The 19,439-nt window shown below is 59.6% G+C and overlaps 5 protein-coding genes across 9 annotated transcripts; 3 read left to right on the top strand and 2 right to left on the bottom strand.

Moving 5' to 3' along the window:
* The first annotated feature begins 30 nt into the window (after positions 1-30).
* On the top strand, positions 31-4,283 carry TKFC (triokinase and FMN cyclase). 3 transcript variants are annotated; one of them, XM_084207611.1, is made up of 18 exons: positions 31-108; positions 757-799; positions 885-1,074; positions 1,146-1,256; positions 1,340-1,521; positions 1,592-1,670; positions 1,769-1,858; positions 1,971-2,005; positions 2,102-2,186; positions 2,261-2,350; positions 2,434-2,550; positions 2,721-2,840; positions 2,928-3,065; positions 3,325-3,431; positions 3,515-3,618; positions 3,697-3,730; positions 3,837-3,926; positions 4,007-4,283. In XM_084207611.1, exons 2-18 carry the CDS (start codon positions 794-796, stop codon positions 4,175-4,177), a joined length of 1,749 nt encoding a protein of 582 aa, XP_084063737.1. In that variant the 5' UTR covers positions 31-108; positions 757-793; the 3' UTR covers positions 4,178-4,283. The 3 variants fall into 3 exon arrangements, with proteins under 3 accessions (XP_084063737.1, XP_084063735.1, XP_084063736.1); XM_084207609.1 differs by having other exon boundaries at positions 34-108; positions 753-799; XM_084207610.1 differs by having other exon boundaries at positions 92-108; positions 730-799.
* A 547-nt stretch (positions 4,284-4,830) lies between these two features.
* On the bottom strand, positions 4,831-7,200 carry CYB561A3 (cytochrome b561 family member A3). Its single transcript, XM_084207884.1, has 6 exons — positions 7,062-7,200; positions 5,992-6,197; positions 5,720-5,928; positions 5,492-5,646; positions 5,112-5,268; positions 4,831-4,999 (listed from the first exon to the last, which is right to left on the bottom strand). The coding sequence occupies exons 1-6, from the start codon at positions 7,100-7,102 to the stop codon at positions 4,976-4,978; spliced, it is 792 nt and encodes a 263-aa protein (XP_084064010.1). The 5' UTR covers positions 7,103-7,200; the 3' UTR covers positions 4,831-4,975.
* A 37-nt stretch (positions 7,201-7,237) lies between these two features.
* Positions 7,238-9,711, top strand: TMEM138 (transmembrane protein 138). Its single transcript, XM_084207107.1, has 5 exons — positions 7,238-7,275; positions 8,056-8,277; positions 8,350-8,521; positions 9,260-9,335; positions 9,417-9,711. The coding sequence occupies exons 2-5, from the start codon at positions 8,150-8,152 to the stop codon at positions 9,527-9,529; spliced, it is 489 nt and encodes a 162-aa protein (XP_084063233.1). The 5' UTR covers positions 7,238-7,275; positions 8,056-8,149; the 3' UTR covers positions 9,530-9,711.
* A 326-nt stretch (positions 9,712-10,037) lies between these two features.
* Positions 10,038-11,350, top strand: TMEM216 (transmembrane protein 216). The gene is made up of 5 exons (XM_084207480.1): positions 10,038-10,098; positions 10,283-10,384; positions 10,464-10,556; positions 10,766-10,967; positions 11,060-11,350. Exons 1-5 carry the CDS (start codon positions 10,086-10,088, stop codon positions 11,073-11,075), a joined length of 426 nt encoding a protein of 141 aa, XP_084063606.1. The 5' UTR covers positions 10,038-10,085; the 3' UTR covers positions 11,076-11,350.
* A 327-nt stretch (positions 11,351-11,677) lies between these two features.
* Positions 11,678-19,420, bottom strand: CPSF7 (cleavage and polyadenylation specific factor 7). Of its 3 annotated transcripts, XM_084207477.1 has the most exons (10): positions 19,408-19,420; positions 18,640-18,760; positions 16,038-16,256; positions 15,478-15,581; positions 15,086-15,231; positions 13,454-13,859; positions 13,261-13,379; positions 13,022-13,187; positions 12,758-12,931; positions 11,678-12,677 (listed from the first exon to the last, which is right to left on the bottom strand). In XM_084207477.1, exons 2-9 carry the CDS (start codon positions 18,691-18,693, stop codon positions 12,763-12,765), a joined length of 1,383 nt encoding a protein of 460 aa, XP_084063603.1. In that variant the 5' UTR covers positions 18,694-18,760; positions 19,408-19,420; the 3' UTR covers positions 11,678-12,677; positions 12,758-12,762. The 3 variants fall into 3 exon arrangements, with proteins under 3 accessions (XP_084063603.1, XP_084063604.1, XP_084063605.1); XM_084207478.1 differs by lacking the exon at positions 19,408-19,420 and having other exon boundaries at positions 11,678-12,625; positions 18,640-18,862; XM_084207479.1 differs by lacking the exons at positions 18,640-18,760; positions 19,408-19,420 and adding an exon at positions 17,987-18,066.
* Positions 19,421-19,439: the final 19 nt, after the last annotated feature.

The following is a 19,439-nucleotide window of genomic DNA, read 5'->3' as shown; positions in this document are numbered from 1 at the left end:
GGAGCCGCTCTAGCCCGCTAGGGGCAGACGAGAGGAGCCGCTCTAGCCCGCTGGGAGGACCACGAGGAGAAGCCGATAAGGGCGGTTGAAGGGCCCCGCAGAGCGCAGGTGTGGAGGGGGATGCGCGGAGGGGTCTCCCCCTAAACCCGCGGGACCCGCGCTGATCCCACCCTGATCCCACGCCGTATACCGAAGGGAGGGCCCCGCATGGGAGGGTGCAGCCCCCTCCCTGCAGCTCTGTGCCCCCCGAAACCTGGGGTAGGGGTCCCCGCTGTGAGGGGGGAGTGTGGATTCGTTAAGGGCCTACACTGAGAGGAGATCCCTGAGCGTGGGAGTCCCCTCATCACAAAAAAAAATGGGGTCCCTGTTTGGGGGTGGTCCCATCCTGATTTCCCGCCTCAGAAGGGGGTCCTTCTTTGAGGGGGGGAGCCGTCACTGTTCTCTCTCATCCCAAAAAGGTGGCCTGTTTAGAGTTTTTCCCATCCTGGCGCCTCATCCCAAAAGGGCGGCCTGGCTGGGTGCGGGGGGGGAGTGGCCCCATCCTGGCGCCTCATTCCGAAAGGAGTTCCCTGCCTGGGGAGGTGTCACTGTCTGGGGACGACTGCAAGGCCAGCTCCAACGCCAGCCCCATTCCCACCAGACACTCCCCATAGCATCACCATCACACCAGACACCATCCCATCCCGCCCCCTTCCCAGCCCCCCCTCTCCAGACCGCTGTCCATTTCAGACTGGACCTTGCCCTCTTTGCAGACAGATTCCATCTTCAGATCTGAGTGCTGCGCTCCACTCCCATGGAGGTGAGCCCGGAGCAGGGGGGTTGGCATTCCTGTGGGGCTGGCATTCCTCCTTTTCCCATCCCACCGCTCCCCATTTGCCCTACAGATCCCCAAAAAACTGGTGACGACAGTGTCCGGCTGTGCCGATGACGCTCTGGCCGGGGTGGTGGCCTGCAATTCCGGGCTCCGGCTGCTCCAGGGACACCGGGTGGCCCTTCGGGATGACCTGCAGGCCATCCGTGGCCGTGTGGCCCTGCTGTCTGGGGGGGGGTCCGGCCACGAGCCCGCCCACGCAGGTGAGACCCCCCTGTCCCACCTCTACCCCCCACCCACAAACACGGTGCCAAGCCTTCTTCCCTCTCTGCAGGATACGTGGGGAAGGGAATGCTGACCGGAGTGGTGGCCGGAGCCATGTTCGCATCCCCATCCGTGGGCAGCATCCTGGCGGCCATCCGGGCCGTGGCACAGGCTGGAGCAGGTTGGGAACACACCGGGGTGGAATTTTGGGGTTCCTCCCTCCAGTGCTGCATCATTCCCATGGTCTCTACATCCATCCTGCAGCTGGGATCCTCCTGATTGTGAAGAACTACACCGGGGACCGGCTGAATTTTGGGATGGCCCTGGAGCGGGCACGGGCTGAGGGGACCGACGTGCGGATGGTGGTGGTGGGTGACGACTGCGCCTTCACCAAGCCGGGGAAAGCCGGGCGCCGTGGGATCTGTGGCACCATCCTCATCCACAAGGTTCTGCTGGGAACCTTTACGGGGATTTGGGGAATTCTGGGGGGTTGCTCACCTGCTCTGCCTGGGACAGGTGGCAGGAGCTCTGGCCGAGGAGGGAGCGAGCTTGGATGAGATCGAGAAGAAGGCGATGGCAGCTGCCAAAGTCATGGGTGCGTTGTGTTATCCCATGGGAATGCTGTCCTGTGTCCTCCAGCCCCTGAACCCCAAAAATCCCCTCAGTTTGAACAGAACATTCCCACCTGCACAGGTACCCTGGGTGTCAGCCTATCTCCCTGCAGCATCCCAGGATCCAAGCCCTCGTTCCAGCTGGCTGAGGATGAGATGGAGCTGGGGCTGGGTGAGGAGCAGCCCCTTGGTGTCCCTCTTGGGTCCCTGGAGGGTCTGAGTGTCCCTGCCCCCCCGGGGAGGCGTCACCAGGGCTGGGATGTGACACGGCCCCATCTCCGTAGGGATCCATGGCGAGGCTGGAGTACGCAGGATGAAGGTGAGGAGGAAATTCTGTTGCTTCCTCCCCATTCCTAGATCCTCCTATTCCCAGACCTCCCCACTCTGTTCTTCCCCTCCTTCGTGTCCCCTCCAGGTGCTGCCAGCAGATCAGGCTGTGGAAACAATGCTGAAGCACATGACGGATCCATCCAGTGCTTCCCACCTGTCCCTGACCCCTGGTGAGCTCCCCAGGACCCTCTGTGCTCCTCCAAATCCCCTGGATCCCAGTCTTACCCTGACCCCTGTCCTGCAGGATCCTCTGTGGTGCTCGTGGTGAACAACCTGGGTGGATTGTCCTACCTGGAGCTGGGAATTGTGGCTGGAGCTGCTGTGCGCTGCCTGGGTGAGTGCAGAGGGGAGCTTGGGATCCCATTCCCTGGCTCTGGCCGCTCTGGAATGACCCTGTCTCGATCCTGGATCCCACAGAGAACCAAGGGATCCACATTGCCCGGGCCTTAGTGGGATCCTTCATGACGGCAATGGAAATGGCTGGAGTGTCCCTCACCCTCATGCTGGTGGATGAGGAGCTGCTCAGGTTGATCGGTGAGTTCCCTGTGGGAATGTGGCCTGAGACTGGGGCACAGGGGTTTCCACGTGCTGGGTGATGGGACACAAGGTCAGTGGGATGTCTGGAGGTGGAATTCCTGGCTGCTGGGTGTGCCAGTGAGGATCCAATGGGATCCTGAGCCACCATGCCACTCTGGCTTTTCCAGATGCCAAGACCATGGCCATGGCATGGCCCAACATTCTCACGGGACCAGCGACCACCCGGAGGGAGGAGGTGCCAGCACCAATAGAGCCACCCAAGAAGCTGCAGGATGAGACTGGAATTGGTACAGGGCTCCCGTCCCTTGTCACACCCCCCACTCCGTGCCTCAGTTTCCCTTAGGAATGCTCAGGGATGCATCTCCTCTCCACAGGGCCCAGCACGGCGCGGGTGGAGCGGGTCCTGCAGCGGGTGTGCAGCACCTTGCTGGATATGAAGGAAAAACTCAATGAGCTGGATCGGGGAGCAGGTGATGGGGACTGCGGCCACACCCACGCCCAGGCGGCCCAAGGTGGGTGTGGGGGCCATTATCCAGGGAATTGTGGGGAGTGCTACCCCAATGGCACTTCCCAGGAGTGGTGAGTTCCCCAAGACATCCCTTCTTGGGACTAAGGAAACCTGGGGTGTCCCTTCCTGTAATTGTATCCTGGAATGTCTCTGCATCCAGTGGCTGCTTTCCTATGGGATTGAGGGCTGTCCCTGCTTGTCCCTATGAGGGACAGGGGAGTGCAGGGCCACCCCCCATCCCGTTATCCCTTCCATTCCCACAGCCATCCAGGAATGGATGCGCTCCCGGCCGCCTCCGGCTGCCCCAGCTCAGCTGCTCTCTGACCTGGCTGATGTGGTGCTGGAGCACATGGGAGGCTCCTCCGGAGTGGTGAGTGGGAATGGGAATGGAAATGGGAATGGGGGAACACAGCTGGCGGTGTTTCCAGGATGAGATTGATGGTATTCCCAAAGCTCTACGGGCTCTTCCTGACGGCGGCTGCCCAGAGCCTGCGTGGCCGCAGCGATTCCACAGCGTGGGCTGATGCCATGGACGCCGGGATTGAGGCCATGCAGAGGTCAGTGCCGGGGGATGTGAAACCCCAGTGCCCCCTGGGAATCCCAATCCCCCCTGAATTTCCCTGCATCCCACACAGGTACGGAGGAGCCGCGCCAGGGGACCGGACAATGGTGAGTGCTGGGACAGCCCAGGAGGCGAGAGGGCTTCCAGGAGGATGCCAGGGGGTTCCCACCTGGCCTCAGCCCTGGCTCCCAGACTAATTCCCACTCTTTGCAGCTGGATTCGCTGTTTGCAGCCGCACAGGCTCTGCATTCCCTGCGCAGTCCCGGTGCTGACCTGCTCCAAGTGCTGGCAGCAGCTGTCCAGGTATGGAGAGCTGGGACAGTGGGACAATTGGATGGGAATCCCTGCCATTATCCTGGAGAACACCCTGTTTTCCCTGGCAGAGCGCAGAGGCGGCAGCGGAGGCCACCAGGCACATGGAAGCTGGGGCAGGCAGAGCCAGTTACGTGCACTCATCCCGGCTGGAGCAGCCTGATGCCGGGGCTGTGGCAGTGGCAGCAGTGCTGGGAGCGATACTGGAGGGGCTGCGGGACCCCCTGGGCACCCCTCAGTAATTACAGGGATGTGTATCCCTAAAAATCTGTGTGCCCTTGTAGTGATCAAAACGGTTATCCAAATAAACCCTTGTCCCCCCCACTCCGTGTGAGAGGGAGGTGTATCCCAATAACCCCTGTGTTCCTTCAAGGATGTGTTTCTCAATAAACCTTAGGATGTGGCCCCCAGTAACCCTCTCTGTCCCCCATGGTAGCTTGGAGGGGTGGGATGGTGGAATTTGGGGGTGTGGGGGTGCCCCCCGTTGCTCCAGGTTGGGAAGGGAGATGGGAACAGGGATCCTATGACTGGGGGAGGAAGGAAACCCAGGGCGTGGAGGGGAAACCACAGAGCTCACATGGCTCTGGGCACGGGGTCTGGGGGCGAGTCTGGGAAAGGGGCAAAGGAGAAGCAGGGACAGGGCAGAGCATGATCCTAAATCCCGTGGGGTGACCACGGGGAGCTGTCCCATGTCTCCAGGGAGCCAGCGAGGACTTGGCTTGGCCAAGACCTACTCCCAAGCTCCCACCTCTCCCACCCCAGCCCCCAGGCCTTCCCTTGTCCCTAGGGATTGGAGTGCCAGAGCCCTGCAGAAGCCAATGTTTTATTCCATGTCCATGAGGTCCCTGAGTGGCTCCACCCTGGGCCAGATCCTCTGGAGTGGGAGTGATTAGGATGCTCCTCGTTGTCCCAGTGAGGCTCCGGCAGGGATGGCACCGGCAAGCGCTGGGGTTGGGCATGGGCATGGCCCGGGATCCAGGCAGGAGCTGGCACGTGGAGGCACAAGGATGCAGCTTGGGAGTGCTGGGAGATCCCTGGGATCAGCGATCGGCAGAGAGCAGGGGCTGTGGGAGACAGGGATGAGCTGGGATCCCTCAATCCTTCCCCACCCTTGGGACTGTGCTGCGGGGCAGCTTCCCAGTTCACCTTCCCAAATCTACCCAGCGCGTTCTGTACCTGGCGGGAGTCCGGGGAGTCGGAATCCGGGCGCTTCCAGCTGGGCCTGGCCAGGGCAGCCACCACCAGCACTCCAAAAATGAGGATGAGGAGCCCCAGGGTGTTGGCAAACACAGCCTCAGCTGGCAGGAGCTTGTACTCCATGGTCCCGTTCTTCCTGGAGTGGGGAAGAGAGGCTGGGAATGTTCTGGATATTCCCAAACTTCCCCCCCAAACCTTGCAGGGAAGTGTGCAGGGAGCCACACACCTGAGGAAGTGCTCAGTTCCCTTTGCTCTGTGCTGGTCACTCCCAGATCCAGCCCAAATCCACATCCTGAGCACCCCAATCCCTGTGAGGGATCTTCCCAAGCCCACCCCACCCTCCCGCCCCTGACACTCACAGGCTGAAGAAGAGCTTCTCGTTGATTCCCGACACACAGGAAGCCACAGACAACATGAGGATGGTGGAGCCAAAGAAAACATGGATGGGCTTGTAGAGTGCCCGGAGCCAGGTGGGAGCCCAGGGAAGCAGGAACGCTCCAAAACCCGCTGCCCACTGTGGGAAGAGAATGTGAGGGTGGAAAACTCGGGATGCCAGAGGGATGGGGGGATCCAGGAGGGATTCCCACCTGGCAGGAGAAGAGCAGGACAGTTCCCAGCCCCATCCAGCTGTGCAACGAGTACATGTTGGGCGTCCCTTGGGAATTATGGAAGCAGAACACGGCCGCCAGCCCCAGCACGGTCAGGACGAATGCTCCCAAAGCCAAGCTGCCGTGCAGCACCTTCCAGGGAAGCTTGGGCCCGCTCCACGTGTTGGGAATGCGGTAAACCAGGGCGGCTGTGAGGGGGAAAAAACATCAGGACGGAGCCGTGCCGGGATCCCCACGCTCCCTTTGCTCACCTGCGCCGTAGAGCACCACCAAGCCCGTCACCATCAGCACCGGGTGCCAGTTGAATGTCCGGGAGCTGCCATCCAGGGAAAAGCCCCCGCGCCAGTGCTGGCACCAGGTGCCCACCATGGCCACGCAGAGCAGCCCCAGTGTTCCCAGGAAGGCACAGAAGGGCAGGAAGGGCACGTCCAGCATGGCTGGGGAGCGGTGCTGGCACCTGTGGGCGAGCGAGGAGCCTGCTCAGGCTCCGGATGCGGTCCCAGGGAGGAGCCACGGAAAGGGGAACTGGGAGCCCCAAAGGGCTCCCAGTGTGGGGGGGCAGCTGTTTCCCAGCCTGGGGAAGGTGACAGGGACGGAGCTGCTTCCTAGCCAGGGATGGTGGCCCAGGTGCTTCCCAGTCTGGGAATGGTGGCAGGGATGGATGCAGGATGGTGGCACGTGGGGATGATCAAAGTGCCTTTTGGGCCTCTCTGACACTGCCAGGAGGAACCACAGAAAGGGGAACTGGGAACCCTGAGGGGGTGACCAGAGTCCAGCTGTGCCCTGGACTGGGAAGGAGGCCAGCGATGGAACAGGACATGCTGAGCAGAAAGAGCAGAATTCCAGGGCACGGCAACCCAGGGAATGGCAGCGAGGGGCTCTCGGTGTCAGCTGACATGGTGCCCCTGGCAGGAACCCGACCGCTCTCATTTGCATGTGATTTGCATGTGCCCCCAGAAATGGGTATTTCTGTCCCCTCTGGGGACGGGGGGATGTCCCGACACCCTCAAATCAGCTGCCTCACGGGACATAGAGACAGGAAAGGGGTGGAGACACGCGGCCCTATGGTTCCCCAAAATCTAGGACACAGAGACTCACGGATCTCCCAAATCTGGGGTACTCGGTGCCATGTCTCCCCGAAATCTGGGAACACGTGGCTCCACAGACCTCCCCCCCCCCCCCCCCCCCCCAAACCTGAGGTTCCCCTGGACCTGGAACAAAACGCCCGGCCCTGCCACTACCCAAAACCCAGACCACGAGGTCCCTCGGCCCCTCCCAACCCCGGAGCCGCCCACCGGCGCTCCCAACCCCGGGGATGTACCTGGGCCCCACCGCCCCCTCCTCGTCACTGGGCGCCGCCATCTTGGCGAGCGCCGCTCTGCCTGCTCATCTCTATGGTTTTCTGGCCCATCCCAATGCGCTGCCACCGAGGGGAGCGGCGGCCAGAGCGGCCCCGCGGGTCCTCCAGCCTCCACTTCCGCCTTCCCTTCCGGCTCTGGCGGCCGTTTCCATGGGGACCAAGATGGCGACGGCGGGTGAGCGCCCGGGGCGGGGGCACGGCGGGGACCCAGCGGGACCCCCGGGACCGGGACCTCCGGCACCCACGGGGGTTTGGGCATATCGGGAGGGGTGGCCCTGAGAGCGGGGAGGCGGCCTGGGACAGGGGGAGAGGGCGGCGAGAGGGGGCCCAGGGGCTCCGCAGCGGTGGCTGTGAGAAGGGACGGAGTGACGCGGGATATGGAGGGGCAGAGGGTGATTTCTTCATCCCCATATCCAGATCTTTTCCCCCTCATGTCCATCAGTTTCTCGCTCCCATGTTCAGCCTTTCTTCCCCCGCATTTCCAGCCACTTTCCGTCCTTTCCCAGCCCCTTTACCCCCGTCTGTCATCATGTCTCCCCCTAAGGGAATTCAGCCCCCAGCACAGCCCTTTTCCTGCCGGGACAAGGGGGATCCCTGTTCCCTCCGGCCCTCTCCAGCCAGGATGATCCCCGAGGGGGCAGTTCCCGTGGGGTATGTGTCCCACGAGGGCTGTACCTGCTCCGGTGTCCCGTCTGTCTCTGCTCACTCCTCTCTCCCTGTGCCCAGAGTGGGACATGCCCAAACCTGCTCAGAACTGCCCATGGAGCTGGGAACAGCCAGGAATAACCTGCTTGGACACTGCTTCTTGGGACTGCACATCTCATTCATCCCTGGATTTCCTCACATGGGGATTGGGGTGCATTTCAGGGGGAAGGAAGAAGGAGGAGAGAGGATGCAGCTCATTGAGTCTTCCTGGTTTCTGGGATCCATCCCAATCCCTGTGTTCCCTCTCCAGGTTTGGGATGTCGGGAGAGGCCTTGCTGAGCCCCCCCAGCGCCATGATCCATTGGGAATGCTGGGGCTGAGGGCTCCAAGCCCCAGGAAGGAGGATGCTCCAGCCCAGCAACTACAGCCTGGTGCTGTTCCTGCAGTTCCTGCTGCTTTCCTACGACCTCTTTGTGAATTCTTTCTCGGAGCTGCTGCGCACAGCTCCGGCCGTGCAGCTCGTCCTTTTCATGTGAGTACAGAGAATGTGGGGCAGCAGATCCAGGAGATCCAGGACCCCACAATCCCTCTGTTCTCCCGGCAGCATCCAGGACATTGCCATCGTCTTCAACGTCATCATCATCTTCCTCATGTTCTTCAACACCTACGTTTTCCAGGCGGGATTGGTCAACCTCCTCTTCCATAAATTCAAGGGAACCATCCTGCTCTCCGCAGCCTACCTGGCGCTCAGCATCTCCTTCCACGTCTGGATTATGGTAGGATGGTGTGGGCACAGCTGCTGGATTCTCCCAAGGGCTTTTTCCATGACCCCCAGCTTCCCACAGTCCTTTCTGATGGTCTAGCCCTGGAAGGTGTCCCATGGAAGATGTCCCGTTCCGTGACCCTGTGGTTGGCATCAGCCTGGAAGTGTCCTGCCCAATATCAGCCCCATCCCAGCTCATTCCCTAAGGACCGTGACCCATCAGAAAATCCTCTTTCCCCAGGGAAAGCCTGTGCTACCCGTTCCTGTTTTTTCTGGGACTAATCCCTAGACCTGGGAGCAGCCCCCTCCCTTCCCACAGCTCTGAGGGCGGTGCAGGCTCCTGGATCTGTCCTGGCAGCACCTTCCTCTTTTCTTTCCTGACTAAACTCCTTCCTAGCACCTTCCCAATGGAGCAGTTCCCATCCCCTGGACACCTTCTGAAGTTCCCTCCATCCCCAGAGCACAGGGAATGTTTGGGGGGTCAGGAACCACAGCAGCTGCTCCGGTGCTGCCCACGCCGTCCAGGAAGGGGATTTGCAGGGATTTGCAGGGATCTGCAGTCTGAAGCCGGAATAGGTCCGGGCTCAATGCCTAAATCCCCTGAGCTGCTTAACCTTTGGGGTAGGGAGCTTCCCAAACTTCTCCAGGTGTAACTCCTGCCTTGATGTCCCTCATTCCTGCTTGGAACCTTTGGAATGGGGTGAGGGGTCTGGGAGGGCTCAACAAAACTGCTCATTTTCAACCCCCTCAGAACCTGCGCTGGCGTGACTCTGGCCGCTTCATCTGGACTGAAGGCCTTCAGACATTGTTCGTTTTCCAGAGGCTGGGTAAGGACTCCAAGGATCAGGGTGGGATCCCACATCCTTTGGGGTGCTGGGGACCCTCTCTCATCCCGAAATTCCCTGCAGCGGCCGTGCTTTACTGCTACTTCTACAAGCGGACAGCTGTGCACCTGGGAGACCCCCTCTTCTACCAGGATTCGCTCTGGCTCCGCAAGGAATTTGCCCACTTCCGTGGCTGATGGATCCCCTGGAGTCTCCTTGCACTCCACCGGCTCTGTCGGGGTCGGTTTGGGCTCATCCTTTCTCTGGGGTCCAGCCCTTGGGATTTTGGGAGTCAGTGGGAGGCTTGTGCGGCATCTCTGCATTTCAGGGCCACAGCCGTGGTTGGGACTGGAATGTTTTTGGAAACCCTAAAGGAATAAATCGGATGTGTTTTCCAGAGGCTGCTGGGTGTTTGTGCCCACCCGCTGTGACGGCTGCACTCCTTACATTGTAACCCAGCTCAGCGCTGCGCGTACAGCCGCCAGACGGGGACATCCCCGTGCTCCGGTGTGGGATTCTTCTCCCGATGGATACGACGGGGCGGGGTTAGGAGGGAGGGGTACTCGAACTCGCGCGGCAGATATCGGTCCTCCAACCATAGAGAGGTGCTTGTAGAGCGGCGGTGCGCGCGCGCGCCGCCCGACCACCGAGAGGGCGGGGAATAGAGCGGCTCCGCCCTCACGCTCCGCGGCCTCGCCCTCGGCGCCCCCGTGCGGGCGAGCGCGGCGGCGGCGGTTCCCATGGAGATGGAAGATGGCGCCCAGGGGTGGGAGCAGGACCGGGGGGGAAACGGGGCATCCCGGAGGGTACGGGGGCTACCGGGAGGAACCCGGGCTGGGAGCGGCGCTGGGAACGAGGCAGGGGGGCGGCCAGGGCGCTGCAGGGCTCCGGAGGCCGCGCTGCCATGCCCGCCCCGTGCTCCCCCTTATGGCCGCCCCGTGTCCCCTCAGGCCGCCATCGCTCCTCGGCTCCGCTGCAGGTCCTGCTCTTCCTCAACGGCTGGTACTGCGCCACATATTTTCTCCTGGAAGCGTTCGTGTTCGTGTACAAAGGTGAGTCCTTCGCTCCAAAACTCTTCCCGATCCCGCCGGGACGGGAAATGTGGTGCTGAGGGCGGTGCTTTTCCTGCAGTGCTGCTCCTGCCCTATCCCGTCTCCAACTTGGTGCTGGACGTGGTGCTGCTCCTCCTCTACCTCGGCATTGAGGCCACACGCATCTTCTTCGGTGAGTGTCCCTGAATGCCAGCGGCACCAATGGGAGCGCAGAGTCCTGGGACACCCCCAAAGACCATCCATGGATGTTCAGGTTGGATGGCACCGGCAGCAACCTGGGCTAGAGGAGGGTGTCCCTGCCCACGGGAACGGGACACTTAATTCCCCACCCAAAACCTTCCCATGATTTCCATGATCTGATCCCAACTCTGTGTTCCACAGGCTCCAAGGGGAACCTGTGCCAGCGGAAGGTGCCGCTGTCCCTCAGCCTGGCACTTACAGTGCCGGCAGCTGTACTGGCCGTGTACTACCTGCTGCTCCAGACATATTCCCTACGCCTGGAAGCGTTCCTGAGCGCCATCCTGCTCCTATTCTATGGCCTGGAGCTGCTCCTGGGCTTCCTGGCGCTTCTCTCCTTCTCCAGGTGCCACATCCCAGGAACTGGGGGAGCTGGCGCGGGAGCTGCCAGGTTGGTTTGGCACCCACACATCCCTCTGTCTCTGTCCTTTCCCACAGCGCGGATCCCTACTGAGGACACAGCCCAAGGACACAGGGGAGCATCACCCGTGCCACCTCCACTTCCCAGCCCCAGGAAGGAGGAGGATCCCTCTTTTCCCACTGCCCATTTCACCTGGTTGCCACCTGGTCACATCCCTCCTACCTTTGCGGCTTCTACGTGGACATATCCCTCTCATTTTTCCTGCTTCCCACTTCATCAGGGACCTGCTGCCACAGATTCATCCCTCCCTTTTCCCACTTTACTCACTGCCCCCTGGACATATCCCTCCCACCTTTCCCATTCTCCAATCCACTTGGACTGCTCAGAGCTTGAGCCAGCTGAAGGTATGAAGAATCCTTTTTTTTTCCATGACCTTCCAGAATAATTCACTATTTTCCAATAAATATTTATTTTTACTTGGTGCCCAGGAATGTGGGTCCCCCTGGGGATACTCAGATGCTTCCAGCACCTCAGAGACAGTTTGGGATGCACAGGAACCCATTGGAGAAGGAAGAGAGTGAGGGACAATGGGTGCACAGACCTCCCCAAATCCCTCCCATTCCCTCATTATCCCAAATCCCACTGTAGGAAGGCAACAGGAGCGCTGTGTAAAAGACTGACAACGTCATCTGAGTTTATTACACAATTCCAACCTATCCAAAGACAAATCTAATCACTGCGAGCAGGAGGGGTGGCGCCTCGCCGGGGCTTCCAGGGATTTGCTCTGCAATTTGGGGGGAATCTTTTCCCCCATCCACTATTTGGAAAGAAACTAAAAATCTGTGGCGGTAAGTAAAAAAAAACCCGGAGCTCTCCTGCTGAGTGCTCCCACCTCGTGGGGCTTGGGAAAATTGGGGCAGTTTTTCCTGAATTTGGGTTATTTCAACTTAAAAAGACTTCCAGGGCCTGGGTTTTCCCACCCGAGTGTGATTCCAGCCCTGGAAGTCACCCAGTGCATCCCGGCTCATCCTGACCCTCCTGGGCTCTCCCTCCCTCTCTTTCTTGGGATTCTGAGGGGACACACAGGGGTCACAGCCTGCCCTGCCTCTTCCGCTTCCTCTAAAACAAGGAAGGCTCTGCGGGAGAGGCCGGAGCTACTGTGTGGATGGGAATGCTGCTGTGGGGAATGTTGGGATAGAGAGGATGACCCCCAACCCAGCTCCAGCCCCTTTTTCCCAGCTCCTGGAGGGTGAAGGGGCAAAGGAGGAGCGTGGCACAGTGTCCCACCAGGGCAATGGGGGTGCGAGTGTCCCCAGGCAATCCAGAGGATGGCACATGGCTCCAGATCCCAGGATTGGGAGCTGTGCATCTCCAAGCCCCCAAGCTGCACAGGGAGGGCTCCGTCTCCTCCGTTCCCCCCCAGACTGGGAAGGGCTCACAAACCTCCCTCCATGGAATAAAAGCACCATTTCTCTTTGGGTCCGAGTATCCACGGAGCGGAGCGGGATGGCCCCAGGAAGCAGCAGCAGTGGTGGGGGGGATTCCCAAGGCCACGAGGTGCGGGCAGGGGTCCCCCCCGGAGGGGGCTGCGGTGGTGAGGAAGGGACCGGGATGGGGCGGAGCAGCCTCGGGCACGGGGCATCCTGGTCGAGGTGAGGAGATAGAGTCCATTAAAAACCACTTCCTGCCAAATTCCTGTCGGGAGAGAGGAGAGGAATGGTGGGAGTGCCCTTCCCTCATCCCTCATGCTTCCAGGGGATTCCCAAGCCTCCCACCTGTCTCAGTGGTGCCGGTCCCTGTCTCTGTCCCTGTCCCGATGCCGCTCGTGCTCCCGGCTCCGCTCCGGGAAATAATCCTCATGCCGATCGTCGCTGTGGAGCAGATCCCGGTGCCGCCGGCTGCTCTCGCGGGACCGGCTGGGAGAACGCTCCCGGGATCGGTGTCTTTTCCTTTGGTAGAAGAGGAGACAAAACCCAAAGAGTGATTTTTTAGTCGCTCACCTGCAGGGAGGATCCCGTTCTCTGGATCCAGGGGGATACCTGGAGCTGCTGCTGGAGCTGCTGCTGTAGGATTTGGCCTCAATTCCATGCAGGCAATCCTTGAGGGAAGAGAGGAGGACGCGGCACCGCTCGTCGCTGGCTACGCGTGACTGCTTGATGACAGCGATGGCTGTGAGCAGCGTCTCGATGGCGTTGCTGTAATCCCCTGGGGAGCAGAGCAGGGGGTCAGGAGCGGGAATCCATCCCAGGATAGGGGACATGAGGGACATGGGAAGTACCTGCACTGGCACCGGACACCGCCTTGGAAATGGCGCTGCTGGAGATGGCGCGGTTGCGGTTCATGATCTCCTCAAACTCGCCTTCGCTCACGGCTGGGATCGGCGGGCCCAGCTCCCGGCTGTTGGCACAGCAGGAACGGGGGTTCAGCGGGATCCTCCCCGAGCATCCCAACCCCACTCCTGCCCGGCTCACCTGCTGTGGTTGTAGGGAGCCATGGCCTTGCTGTAGGAATCCGGGGGGGGTCCCAGAGCGGCGGTGGGCGGTGGGAAGAAGGCGGGATTGAGGTGCAGGGCGGGGGGCACAGCCCCTGGTGGGGGCACGGCCAGGGGTGGGGGCAGCCGGGGCGGTGGAGGCAGCAGGTGCTGGTAGGGAATTCCAGGAGGAGGCGGAGGGACTCCGAAAGCGGAGGAGAGGGGAGGCGGTGGGGGCATGGGAGGGGGGGGTAGCCCCATGAGGGGCAGCGCGGGGGGGCGGCTGAAGAAGGGCAGGACTGAGGGGGGCTTCTCCATGCGGGCAGGGGGCAGAGCGTTCTCCGTTGGCGTCGCTCGGCCGTCCACTGCATCCACGGAATCCCTGGAGTGGGCCCGCGGCGGCACACCTGGAAGTGGCACGGGGAAAGAGCTGTGAGGTGCAGCTGGAGGGTGTCCGGGTCTCCGAGACCTCCTGCTCCTTCTCCTCCTCCCACCCCTGGAGGGCTGGAGGTGCCCAGAGAGAGATGCAGCCGGCCACACATCGCCTCTGCTTCCATATGTTTTTCCAAGAGGGGCCCAGCTTTCCAGCAAGACCCCACATGGTGCCCTGGGGACAGGCAGGTCACAGGGACAGGAGCCAAAAGCCACAAGGAATGGTGAGAGATCCCCAAAGACATCCAAAGACCCGGAGAGCCTGAGATCCACACATGGATTTGGAGAGGCCCAAGTGTGGAAGAACATGAGGGGACAGAACTCAAGTGCTGACAGCAACGGAGCTGCTGCTAGAGGAAGGAAAACAGCATTCCAAGAGGGTCAAGAAGCCTTGCTCTATCCAAAGAGGCATTGAGGATGAGACAGAAAGGGTGTGACAGGAGCCACGGCTCCCAGCTGCCCTGCCAAAAGGGTGCATGGGAGTTCCGCTGTGCCCTGGGGGCAGCCGGAACTCGGCCCCGGGAACACTCCCTGCTCCACCAAAACTGCAGGGCAAGTTGAGACACAGCCTAAGCACCAAGCAGCCGATCCCCTCGGGCACCTGAGCCAAAGGAAGGGAGCGAAGCAACTCTGCTGGGAAGGGGGGGAGTTTTCCTTGCACAAAACATGCCAAGGGATCTACAAAGACCAGAGCTGGCCAAGACCTCCTCGGACATGCTCCTGCCAGGACAATCCCTGCGGATCCCGTCGCATCGCTGCGGAGTGAGGCCAGGACCACCTATTGCCATTGAGGGACGCCCACGGCCAGGCCCCAGCTGGAATATTCCTCCAGTGTTGGGCACCTTACCTCCGCAGGGATGGAAAAATTCTGGAGCAGATCCAGAGAGGAGCTACTAATAGATATGGAGGGTCTTAGCTATGCTGAGAGCCTGAAGAGCTTAAGCCCATTCAGTTTGGAGAGGAGGAGGAGGAGGCTACGAGGGATCTTCGCAGTGTGGGAGCACCTAAAAGGGGATCATAAAGACTCGGGTCAGGAGCTAATTCGGCTCAGGAATGGGAAAAACAACCCCCAGACTCTCCTGGCAGGGTTTCCCCCCATCCCGAGGGCTTGCTGGGCTGGGCCTGGCAGCTGATCCGGGGGGATTTGGGATGTGTGTGAGATGGAACCCCCCTGCCCGCCTCACACCGGCGCCACACTCACGTTTGCGAGCCTGAGCCTCGAACTGTGACAGGTTCTGCCGGGTCGCCAGCCTCACCTCCACCTTGTCTCCATTCAGGATCTTTCCGGGAAGCAGCTCCAGGAGTTTATGGACTGAGTTCTCGGAGGCCACCACCACCTCCGCGTACCTGCACGGGAGAGAGGAAGGTTGAGCCCTGAACCCGCAGCAGAGACCTCCCTCAGACCCTCCTCCTGATCCCATCCCACTATTCCATGCCCCCTCCTCACTTTTCCATGCTCTTTGGGATGCTCCATGAATTCCCTGTCCCAGGCAGGAAAAGCGCCAGCTGCTCCCTCACCCTCCACCAAACAATGGATGTGGCAATGAGGGCCTAGCTCCCATCATTCCCACCCAAAATTCCATTGGCTCTCACCCCTTGGATTGGCCATTGGCTCGGTTCTCCGCAAATTTCAGCTCCACCACGTCGTAGACTCCAACGGAGCGGATAGTCTGGATCAGCTGCTGGTCTGTCGTCCACTGAGGGCATAGGGAACTGGCTGGTATCCATGTCTGTGCCCAGAGTCCCCCCCATCCACCTGAGGAATGTCACCCCCAGACTTCCTCAGGGAACTTAAAATCATCTGGAACAAGCCTTGGGAATGGATAACGGCAACAAATTCTCCTGATAAGACAGAGCCTTCCCAAAACTGTTCCTGCATCCCCGAGCAGGAGAAGGCAACTCAGGAGCAGCATCCCAAAGTCACAGCTTCAAAGGGACATCAGCAGACACCCCAGCCCAGAAGCTCCTCAGGGATACAAATCCCTTTTCCCTGAGGATCACAAAGCCAAGCCCAACTCACAATTCAGCTCGGGACACCAGCTCAGGATTGAGGAAGAGCAGCCCCCTCAAAATCCCTACCACTCCCCTAGAGAACCTAGCAGCCCCTCAGAGGTTCCCCAGGAATCCCAAATTTCCCAGGAACACAAACTCACCCAGGAGAAGCTCCCGACGTAGACGGCAGCCCTCTTGTTCCGTAGCCCGCTGTAGGTGTACAGGATGGCTGGTGGTTTGCTGTTGGGCTTGGGAGACGGCTCCTGACGGATCTCTGGAGGCGCTTCCGAGCTGCTGGAACGCTTTTCCTGGGGCTGGGAGCTGGCTGCTAACACGTCGTCGTAGAGATCCATCTGGTCAGCATTACTGAACTCCGGGTCCTGCTGGGAAAACGTCATGAGATCCTGGCTTGGGAAGGGCTTGGGAAGCCTTCTTTGCCGTTTCCAAGCCTGCTGTCCCAGTTCCCAAGCAGAATTTCCAAGCTAAGTTCAAAGGTTTAAGGCCCAAATCACTTGGTTTGGGTCTCTGCACAGTTGGGAATTACAGTCACCCCTTGCCTGGGCAACCCCAAAAAACAGGATGATGCGCTCTGATTTCATGGAATCATGAAATGGTTGGGGTTGTAATAAGGAGCTTAAGGATCATCCCACCCCCTGCCATGGGACACCTTCCACTATCCCAGGTTGCTCCAAGCCCTGTCCAACCTGGCCTGGAACACTTCCAGGGATGGAGCAGCCACAGTTTCCCTGGAAATCCATTCTGGGGCCTCACCATCCTCACAGGGAAGAAATTCTTCCCAATATCTCATCTAAACCCCCACTGAGCTCCAGCACATTTTAAGGACCAGCCCACTTGGATCCCACACAACAGGACAAGACCCTGTTGCTGCCACCAGGAAGAAATTGCCAACTTGGAGGGCAACAACTCAGCAGTGGAAAATCAAATGCCCTCCAGGGATGAGCCTATTGCTCCTTGGCAACACATGTGTCCCAAAAATCCAATTTTGGAATTGCACATCCCCCTCAAACCATGCCCAGCACCCCAAACTTGCTCATTTTTGAGGAAAAAGCCCTTTTTAGGGTAGTAGCTCCCACACACTGGCTCTGTCCCTTTGGCAGAGGAAGCTCAGGAAGCTCCAGAGCTGGGAATTCCAGTGTGTCCTAGATCTGCCTCCCAATTCCCACTCTGTCCCAGGCTATATTTAATTTGGAATGTCCAGCAAGTGCTGTGTTTACTATGGATCCCAGTTCCTCGTTCAGATTGTGCTGAGTGTTTCATCCCACAAAATCATTCCATGAGGATCCATCCCACAGGAGCTGGTGTGCCATAAAAACCAGAGGTTCTGCTCCCAGATTTTCAATTCCAGGCAGTTTGGACAATGTTTTCTGCTGGAGAGTCTGAGGGTCAGGGAATTGCAAACATCCTCTTGGGAGCTGGACAGAGAAGGATGCTCAGCACACAGCTTTCCAAAGTTTGTGGAAACCCGGCAATCCAAAAATCCAACCATTTTCCCTCTCCCTGAACTTTTGCATCCAGCTCTTTCTTCGGAGCTGATAAAAGAATGATTTGAAAAGGGAGCTGTAGTTTTGTGTTCATTTCCCAAAAAAGCTCAAGTGTTTGGTTAATCCAACTCCCACGCTCCCACCTCCACCAGGAGCCTTTGGACACAGCCCAAGGCTGGAAGATTCCCGCCTGGAAGTTTCAGAAAGTCAAGACCAAAAATAGGAAGGAGGGGCTAGAGGAGGAATCCCTTGGAATCCCTCAGTTCTGCTACTTTAGGGGATTCAGCTTGGGAGATATTAGGGATTTTCCTGCTCCCCATCCATGCACACTGAGTTGAGGTGCACAGGGATGAAGCTGGGCACTGTTAGTGGGAATCACCACGTGGGAATGTGGGATTTGGAATTATACTGGCATCCCTGGAGTGCCACAGAAACACCACAGCACCTCCTCACTGCTTTGATCCTGGCATGGATTAATGCCAGGTGCTCTCCTGCCACACATCCCAAAGGGAGGAACATGTCAGAGTCACTGGCCTGGATCATCATTCCAGCTTTGAGAATCCTCCATCCACTTGGTCCTCCCAGGAGATTCCATGGGATGTTCTCACCCAGTAACCAGAAGAAGCTTCTCTTGATCACTCCAGGAGTTCACAGGAATTCCTTTCTCCATGGTGATTCCTTCCTCTGGATGCTTTGCTTCCAGTTTCCATGACTTTTCCTCTTGCCAACTTCTCTCCACAAGCTTTACATGGCAGTTTCAAATCTTCCAACATCTGCCTTCGCACTTGCTTTCCCATATCCATGAACTCCCTAAAATCTGCTTCTCCAACACCCTCTTCCTTCATCATTTTCTCCTGTGAATCCCAGATATTCCTGGGATGGGACAAGCAGCACAGGAACAGCAAGCTCCTGCACAGATTCCCAGCCTGGGTGATCCCATGGATCTGGCTCCTGGTATCCCCTCACCATGTAATTCCCTGGAAGTGCCTCTTCCAGCTGGGATTTCTCATTTTTCCAACCAGAACTCAGCTTGGCTCTTAAATCCCAAACATTCCGTGACCAGCCACGTGTCACAACCCACAGGGAAACCCTTTAATCACAGCTAGAGGTGGCAGCCACTGAGATCTGGGAACAATTGGGAATGATCCTTCCCTTTTCTCAGCCACACTAGTTGCATCTTCCACCGGGATGAGCTGCAGGACACTGGGATCTCTTCCCGAAATAAAGGGGGGGGGATCTGCACCCCCATCCCAGCCCTCACCTGGGTGAACTCCTCGTCGGCGTAGATGTCAATGAGATCCACTCCCTCGGACATATTTCCAGAGGCGGGAAGAGCGGGAGCCCGGGCTGGGACCGGGCGGAGCCAGGACACGGAAGGTGCTCTGGGAATGGGGGCAGGGGGTCAGTGAGGCCCTGGGACCCGCTGGGGGCGTCCCCCCAGATCCCTGTGTGCCCCAAATCCCATTTCCTCACCCCAGGCCCTGTGTCCCCCTAAATCCCCTCTACCCTCCAAATACCTGTGCCCCCCTAAATCCCTTCGACCCCCTAATTCCCCTCTGCCTCTCAAATCCCCTCGTCCCCCTAAATACCTGTGTCCCCCCTCAATCCCATGCCCCCCTCAATCCCTGTACCCCCCCAAATTCCATGTCCTCCCTAAATCCCTGTGTCCCCCTGAACCCCCTCTGCTTCCTAAATCCCTGTGCCCCCCCAAATCCCATTTCCCTCCAAATCCCGTGTCCCCCCAGATCCTTCTGTCCCTCCATATCCTGTCTCGCCCCTAAATCCATGTTTCCCCCCAAATTCCCTGTGCCCCCCACGATCGCCCACTGCCCCCCCCGCACTTTCCGCGCCGCCCCGTCCCCGCCATATGCGGCCCTGCGGAGCGGCGGGGCCCGGGATGGGGGGTTTCTGGGCTGGGGGAATGTGAGAGGAGGGGGCGGCGGGTCGCGATATGTCGCGATAGGTCGCGCCCCCCACCCCGGGCCCCCCCTCCCCCGATCCCAGCCCCGCGCGCGCCGCCCGCGCTCACCGCCAGCGCCGCCGCGCCCACTTCCGGGAGTG

The sequence above is a fragment of the Fringilla coelebs genome, assembly GCF_963513975.1.
Source record: "Fringilla coelebs genome assembly, chromosome: 6".
Taxonomy (NCBI): Eukaryota; Metazoa; Chordata; class Aves; order Passeriformes; family Fringillidae; genus Fringilla; species Fringilla coelebs.
This window is presented reverse-complemented; position numbering and strand designations above follow the sequence as displayed.

Excerpts from the sequence above, each read along its gene's own strand:
- TKFC (XM_084207611.1), top strand. Across the intron at positions 2,551-2,720 it reads GGAGCTGCTCAGGTTGATCG|ATGCCAAGACCATGGCCATG; the intron begins GTGAGTTCCCTG and ends TGGCTTTTCCAG. Across the intron at positions 3,432-3,514 it reads TGGGAGGCTCCTCCGGAGTG|CTCTACGGGCTCTTCCTGAC; the intron begins GTGAGTGGGAAT and ends GTATTCCCAAAG.
- CYB561A3 (XM_084207884.1), bottom strand. The coding sequence starts at position 7,102 with ATGGCGGCGCCCAGTGACGAGGAGGGGGCGGTGGGGCCCAG. Across the intron at positions 6,198-7,061 it reads GAGGGGGCGGTGGGGCCCAG|GTGCCAGCACCGCTCCCCAG; the intron begins GTACATCCCCGG and ends GCTCGCCCACAG. Across the intron at positions 5,929-5,991 it reads GGTGGTGCTCTACGGCGCAG|CCGCCCTGGTTTACCGCATT; the intron begins GTGAGCAAAGGG and ends TCCCCCTCACAG.
- TMEM138 (XM_084207107.1), top strand. The coding sequence starts at position 8,150 with ATGCTCCAGCCCAGCAACTACAGCCTGGTGCTGTTCCTGCAGTTCCTG. Across the intron at positions 8,278-8,349 it reads GTGCAGCTCGTCCTTTTCAT|CATCCAGGACATTGCCATCG; the intron begins GTGAGTACAGAG and ends TTCTCCCGGCAG. Across the intron at positions 9,336-9,416 it reads GTTCGTTTTCCAGAGGCTGG|CGGCCGTGCTTTACTGCTAC; the intron begins GTAAGGACTCCA and ends AATTCCCTGCAG.
- TMEM216 (XM_084207480.1), top strand. Across the intron at positions 10,385-10,463 it reads GTTCGTGTTCGTGTACAAAG|TGCTGCTCCTGCCCTATCCC; the intron begins GTGAGTCCTTCG and ends CTTTTCCTGCAG. Across the intron at positions 10,557-10,765 it reads GGCCACACGCATCTTCTTCG|GCTCCAAGGGGAACCTGTGC; the intron begins GTGAGTGTCCCT and ends TGTGTTCCACAG.
- CPSF7 (XM_084207477.1), bottom strand. The coding sequence starts at position 18,693 with ATGTCCGAGGGAGTGGATCTCATTGACATCTACGCCGACGAGGAGTTC. Across the intron at positions 16,257-18,639 it reads CCGACGAGGAGTTCACCCAG|GACCCGGAGTTCAGTAATGC; the intron begins GTGAGGGCTGGG and ends TTTTCCCAGCAG. Across the intron at positions 13,188-13,260 it reads GGTGTCCGGTGCCAGTGCAG|GGGATTACAGCAACGCCATC; the intron begins GTACTTCCCATG and ends TCTGCTCCCCAG.